This window comes from Tetrao urogallus (genome assembly GCF_951394365.1).
Source record: "Tetrao urogallus genome assembly, chromosome: 2".
NCBI lineage: Eukaryota > Metazoa > Chordata > Aves > Galliformes > Phasianidae > Tetrao > Tetrao urogallus.
Window position 1 is genome coordinate 39,945,252 of NC_136814.1, and position 7,489 is coordinate 39,952,740.

Sequence of the window (7,489 nt, forward strand, 5' to 3'; positions counted from 1 at the left end):
CTAGAAATATTCCTCCTCTTCATCAAAAAAGCCATTTTCCAAAGCATACGTGCAGTCTGCGTTAGAGTCAGCTTGGCAGGCACCTTTATATTCTTGAATGGATTCATACAGGGAGTACAGCTGACACAGAAGTGACATATCTAGCTGCCGAAGGCCAACCTGATGGGGAAGGAGTGGAAGAGAAATCAAAATAATAATATTACAAGTGTGATTTTATTTGCAACATAATGCTTTCACAGGCAACAATGTAGAAGACATACTTTTCTGATATCACTGCATGTCTTTCACAGATCTCATTTTGATTAGAACTGCCCAAATTAAAAAAAAAAAAATGCAAGTGCAGCTCTGACTGGTTTTTCGCTTCATGGCTGAGTATCTCTGCTCAGTTTTCTGTTCTATATTGACATACACAGGCAGCTGGCTTCTCTGCCTTTACACAGCTAACCACATCTAACACAATACCACATGCCACCTGAAGGCAGCAAAACTAAAGCTGAATGAGATAAGGGTGTGCATTACAGTCTGCAAACCTTCAAACATTTTTACATGCTACTCAAGATTCCTTTTGGTACTCCTGGAGTTTTACATGCATTGGCCTGATTTGTCATCAAGACCTTAGTATTTTGGGACCCCTAAACTCCTAAAATATTAGGTCCAAGTCTAGTTAAAGACTTGGAGCAACAATGAAGTTACCCTGTAGCCTGCATCTTTATTTCAGGCACAAAAATGGGTAAGTTACATTGAACACTAAATGAAGCTGGTCATTTAGCTTGAAGTGGTTTCCCTCTGTGGTAACAAAATGAAGAATTTCTTTGACGTTGCCACCTATCCAGGTGAGATCACATTAAATCTGAGTTTTCTCTTACAGTAAATTAAAACTTCTGCCCAATGTAACCTTTTTAAGTACCTATTACGCCTGAATTTTAGTGTTAAGCTGACTGGCTATACCTAGCAAGCTTCAGTCTTTCAGCAGGTTCTGCTATAATTCACATTTGAAAATGGGGGGGAGGGAAGGTTGTATTTTACACAGAATGAGAACTCTTACCTCAAAAACTTTTCCTTACATATTGAAACTCTAAGAACTGGTGCATTCAGCACACAAGAAAACCACAAGAAGTTAGACGAAGATCTTTCTTTGGCTTTCCTGAGGTCCCGTCCCGGCCTGCCCTACCCTAAGAGCTCCTTTATCTAAAGATGGGAGGAGGAAAAACAAGCATCACACAGCACATCACCACTCCACCATAGAAAAACAAGATACAGTGTCTTTCAGAGCCAAGCTCTATTACCTGGTCAGGTCAAGAAGCAGAGACATGATCGTGCCTCCTACAGACCAGGATATCAATACTTCTGCCTCCTAGGCAGAGACAGGATGAAGTATGAAACGTTATACTGAGTTCCCAGCAGATTACAGATGTGCCTTTCAGTACCCTCAGAGCTTCTGCTGCTCTTCTTCCTCAACTTATTTTCTATTTACTGAAGACAACTGCTTTCTCTTTGCTGCAGAGTGAACACTCCGCAGCAAACCCAGGAAGCAGAACTCACTGAACAGTGCCTGCTAGCCTTCAAGTATTCTGTGACAGGAGATCAGCAATTGGACCAAAAGGGCTGCACAGAGGCAAACAAAAGTAAGTATATGCACCATATCCAGACCCATTCTACTTAAGTCATACTTGAGGTAATTTCATCAGACACATTAAGCTAATGAATGTTTACCTGCCCAAGAATAAAGTCTGAAGATCAGCCTTTATGGCTGGCAGCTAATGAAGTTTGGCTTGTTCCATCTAAACAAACTGCTCATCTCAAGTAAGAAAGAATTCTGTGAAGCTAGACTTAATACTGTTACATGTAAACATGAGAAAGATTAGGGAATCTTGCATCAGCACTAACTGTCTGAAAGACAAGACTGGTGAAGAATTATTCAGAGTGATTAGGAGAACAGGGAATGAACTGAGCAGGAAAATTCGGCATGGAGACAGAAGAGATTCCAGATGAGAGATCTTTGTCTTCAAAGGAGCGCACACAAATTTGCAACAGCTTTCCTGTCTCTGCTCAGTGCAGCACTTTAGTGCATTGAGTGACAGTCCGTTCTGCACTTAGCTGTAATCTCCAAGCTAGACACTGATCAGCAGAATCAGTTTAGCAAGTCCTAGCACCAACTAGTTATATGTAATATGTCTGTAGCTGTCACCAGTGTCAATCAAACAAGAACAGCAGATCTATTGAGAAAACTACAGCCTCTAGCTCTTCACAACCTTCTAGTATGATTCTGACTGTATCAAAAGCCTGAATAAACATCCAAGCTTGCTAGCAGAAGCATAATGTTCTTAATCCCAACTCATCTACATTTGACTCTAGAGATTCCTCTCATAGCACCTACGAGGCTACATACTGTGCACCCCCAAGCTATCAACATTTCTCTTCAAGATCAAAGTTCTGAGATGAATTTTTCTGTGATGCCCTTCCTCAGCTAGCATCTAAATTCACCACTCTCCTCTTCAAAAAGCCAGTGCAGAACATCTTGCAGGGAAAGATGCTTCCTCATTCACTACTGAAACTCTGAAGTGAGCTGACTGCTCAGCTGTAATGTTATCTTTGATTGGTGAAAGGAAGAATGTTCAAAACAGATAACAATGCGCTATTATCCCCATGATGAAAGGCAGCCTATCAGTATGTGAGGGTACAGTCAGTTTGTACAGGCTACAGAGGAGCACACCTGGAACTCAGGGGACTGTTGCTTCAAAGTCTTTGGTATGCTTGTGATAAAACACTTCTGAAGGAAAAAAAAATAATCAAATCAGCATCAAGGATAACAGATTATCAAAGGGGAATTCCAGTGCCAAATGACTTTAACAAGCATCTCATTTGATTTCCCATTAGGAAAAGTAAATTAGATTTTTATAGGATCTAGCTTTGCTTTTCCAGAAAAGATAAAGACAACAAAGTTCATATCCTCGGGTCCCTTTACACTACCATAAAAGAAAATCCCTGCAGTGGATGGGCACTCGTGCTTCCCATCCTTTGGGGCAAAATGAGGATATAAGGCCATTTTGAGTATTGGAATTATTTGTTGAAGTATCTGTGACAGACTAAGCGTTCACCACACTGTGCATTCCTCTTAAAGCCGCAGAAGGGTCTTTCAACAGTTTTTTTTTTAGTTCCAATACCTTCCCACCGTGGTAAAAGAAGCCTTAGGACGGGCAGGTTTGCAGCAACATTGTTTCAGAACACAAAGCGTGTAACACTGAAGTGGTTCATTAGTCACTGGGAGCGCATCTGGCATCAGCAGAACACCAACACCCACACGGGTGCTGAACGCAAAGGTGTGCCAGACCGCCCCGAGGAGCTGTGCTAATAACGCTGCGGTACAGAACCAAAACAAGGTCTTGAGGAAAGTTGCACCCAAGCGTCCTTCACCCGAGCTAAATGAATCAGTGCTCATTTTTGTTTTAGAGGACGGCGTTCCGAGATGGGTGGCACGTTCAGACGGCTGTCACCGAACAAGGCGTTCATTGAGCAGCTCCGCATTCTGAGAGCGTGGAAAATAACCATTGCGCCCTTCAGCTCCCCGTGGTATTTTTACCGAAGGGCCCACGGCATTTCTCCGAACGACCGCCCCGAGCCCAGGCTGCAGCCGCCGGGTTCCTTGGGGCCGCCCCAGCCCGCGGCCCGCGCCCACCTCCCCGCGGGCCCTATAGCCGCCATACAAAGGCCGCTGGCTTCGCCCTCCGCTCGGCGGCTCCGCACCTCCCGGTGCGCCCTTCCGCCCGGCCGCTGAGCGGCGGCACCCCCCGCCGCGCCGAGTCCCGCCCGCCACGTCCGCCGTCCCCGCCCGCCTCGCCCCGAGGGCTACGCGCCGTCGTCCGCGCGGCCGGCCTCCCCGCGTCCCACCGCCGCTCACCATCTCCTTGCGGAGCAGAGCCAGCGCCGCGTCCAGGTTGGGAGGCTTGGGGGGCCGTGGCGACCCCCGGCCGCCGCCGCTCAGCTCGTCCTGGATGCGGGACTTCTGCGCGTAGAGCCGCTCCAGGTCCCGCCAGCGCCCGCCCTGGCCGCCGCCGCCGGAGGAGGAGGAGTTGAGCAGCCCGCTCAAGCTTTTGGGCAGCGGCGGCAGCCCCGAGCCGCCGCCGGGCCCCAGCAGCCCCGGCCCGCTCATGCTGCGGCGGCGGCGAGCGTCGGAAAGAGCCGCGTCGGCCGCGCTGCGGGAGGCGCCGCCCGGAGCCCGCCCCGCCTACGGGCCGCGGAGGGGAGCGGGGCGCCGCGCGGGGCTGCGGAGGGGCCGCGGGGCGGGGCGGGGGCGGGCGGAGCGCAGGTGCTCGCGGCGGGCCCCGGGCTTTGTCTGCGGCGGGGCCGGGCCTTGCCCGGGAGGGATGGCCCTGCGCCGCCCGCCCTCGCACACAGCGGTCGTGTGCCAGTTGCGAGCGCGGGCTGTGCGCCCTTTGTTTCCCATTATTATTTTTGCCGTTGCGTAAGTGGGTGTTTCGGAGCAGATGGCTAAAGGTGGGGTCCTATCGCCGCAACCTCGGTTGGTTTGTGCAGGTTTCTGTTGGAGAAGTAACGAGATACGGTGGTTTTTAACATTAGAGTTAGGGCTTCGCGTCGTTTCTGGCTTTGTTTACAGCCTTCGCGTGGCTTTTTCGTGATTTCAGTCTCATCAGACTCGCTGGCAATTATCTTAAACCAGCTTACATCTGGGGAATCTTTCCCCACTCTTTATTTGTATTTACTCACTACTACAGGGATTGGTACGTAAGATGATATGCTCTGCATCTCAATGCTTTGTAAATTAGAGTCGAGAAGTTTTTTTTTTTTTCCATTTCTAGAGATCTGACTTCTGCTGAGATTAAATGTGAGAAATTAAGTAGTGTTATTAGCTTTTATAACACTAAATGCATTTCAAACCATTCCTACTGTAGATTTAAAATATCAAGAAAACCCTTGTCTTTCAGGGCCGAGAGTGTCTGACAGCAAAAAATACTGATTCAGTTTGCCCCCCGCTATCTTTTTGCTTATTATAAGCAAACAGTGTTCACTTATTTGCTTTTCTTCCTAGCTCTCCTCCCATTCTTTTTTTTTTTTTTTTTCCTTCCCAAATGACAGCTGCTTGGGAAAGCTTATGGGCATGATTATTTCACCCAGACTAGCGTATCATTGTTTTTTCAGCTTGCCTGACCCCATTGAATTATTAGTGCATCTTTTCTCACCTGTCATCCAAAATCCAGGAAGAAAACTCCCTAACCCCAGTGCAGTGTTAGAAAGCTGCATTCCTTTCTTCCTCTTGATACACACCAGCCAACTTGACAGGTTCTGCATTTAAGCAGTTCAGGTATACATTGGCATATATATTCACTCTTTTCCAAGAGCTCACTAATATGTGCTAATATCCTTCCGGGCACGAGTAGGGGCTTATGGTGGTCTTCGACCACTTATTTTCTCCTCATTTTTCTACCATCAGCTTCATCATGGTGACTTTTAGCTGACCTTTAGCTGTTTTTCCCCAATTTGGCAAATTTCTTGTTTGTTAGCCGTATTGAGCAACTTTCTATCCTAGTGCTCTATAAACCAAAATGGTACATATGAAATCTGAGGAAGAAGTCCTTGCACCTGGTGAGTGTAAAGATAAAAGTAGGCTAGTGTGACTCCAGTGCTCCTGCAAAGCAGAAAAACAGGGCCTTTCACACACCAAGCAGAGCTAAACCGGAAAGTTTTAGAACTAGCACTCCTTGATTCCTTTTGCTAACCTAATATATTGGTCCTTAAACATTGGGTATTGGGTTTGAATGTTGGTGATAATGGCAGCTGGACTCTTTTGCAGTTATGTTTTTTTTGCTGTTTTGTGTAACAAACTTTCTTGCGTTGTATGTCTTTCCCAGACTTTGTTGTTTCCCAGGGCTGAGCTACAGAAATGTGTTACTCAGCTGTCATTTGTTACAGACACTTCCTTAAAAAATGAGAACATCTTACGAATACATGTAGTTTACCTCATAAAGAATTAGGAAGTGCTACAGTAGGGGTGCCATTTCCTTATGCAAATTCATTACTGTATATTTTATATTACATATACTTATGTGATTTTTTTCCCTTTCCTCATTCGTTACAGTACACAACAACTAAGTATCATTCACGCCTCATTTACTAATGCTCCTCTTTCCAAATGTGGTGATCTGTATTCATTACTGAGTATATTGAACTGACAAATGAAAACAGTCTTTTCTGTGTTGCTATTCCCTGTAATAACTACAAATGTTAGTGAATTCTTTATGATTCCCCTGTGATAGAAGATGGTATCCTCCATACTGTAGATAGGGAGCCAAGACTCAGAGAGCAAAAGGTAGGTCATGGTAAAAAAAGTCTACTCAATTCTAAGTGTCTACTTAGGGATAATTTTCCTTAAAACAGAAAGCTTTCTGCAACAGTTTAATGTGTAGAAACCTCCCATCAGTACCTCTAGTTGAATGTTCAGCCAGCCAACAGAGCTGGCAGAAGGGCATGAGCCTCAACTTCAAGCTGCCCTGTGCAGAGCAGCACCTTTTCTCAAAGCCAACTTCGTTAGTGATTTGAAGTAAGACACCAGACTTTGCAGTGGTGTGGCTAACATCACATTTTGTCCACTCTGCTGCAGGGATATCTAAAACTTGCCAGACAAGATGAACTGGAGCTCATCTGTCACTGCCATCGGCGTTTTCTAGAACTATTTGTGTTTGCAAGATGTTTCTCATTGGGTCAACTCACAGACATGGCTGCTTGCAAATAACAGGTCAGGATCCTAACATCACAATTAGTTGTATGGAAGACAAATTAACAATTGGTGGCACATGGTACACTCTTCCATTTCCTCTTGAAGTCAGAATGTCTGAAAGTACTCTATTTTTCATGAGGCATCTGGTTTTCATCACTGATGTGGAGGAAGAGAGATCATGCTGTTCTGTGATGCTCCAAGAATGCTGTAAAATGTGGCTTTCTGGGTAAGGGGAATTCAGAAGATTCTGGCATAACTGGTGCACAATACATGACTCCAAATCCAACCAATTTTCAGCCAATGATCATTCAACTCTTAGGCACCATCAGACCAGATCAAAAAGGGTTTTTAAATAAAATTGTCTGGAGTCCCAATTTCAGTACTTGTTTCCCACATATATTTCCCTACTTATGCTGAAATTCTCAAACCTCAAGTATATTCTAACATCCAGAATATCCCACTGGCTTCCCTGTAGATTCTTGGCAAAGCTGCTATCTGTAGATCCAGAGTATGGCTCTCTCCCATTTAAGTTACTTGAGTAAACAAAAACAATAGTAAGCTGTTAGCTTTTTAGGGATCTGCTCCCACATAGATACCCAAGAAGCAAATTCAGCCTTTCTCTGACCATCTAGGAGATCCAGAACTAACTGCTAGAAGCACAGAATTAACCAGGTGTGGGAATCTATGCTTCAGTTTAAGAGTGCATTCTTGTGGTTATACACCCTTGAAAGTGCCATTTTTCCCCCTAGCCTGTTC

The 7,489-nt window shown here is 45.6% G+C and overlaps 1 protein-coding gene across 1 annotated transcript; it reads right to left on the reverse strand.

Annotated features, from left to right (window-relative positions):
* On the reverse strand, positions 1-4,150 carry FAM89A (family with sequence similarity 89 member A; the record flags this gene model as incomplete). Its single annotated transcript, XM_079550838.1, has 2 exons — positions 1-159; positions 3,899-4,150. The coding sequence occupies 2 exons, from the start codon at positions 4,148-4,150 to the stop codon at positions 1-3; spliced, it is 411 nt and encodes a 136-aa protein (XP_079406964.1).
* Between the last annotated feature and the right edge of the window lie 3,339 nt (positions 4,151-7,489).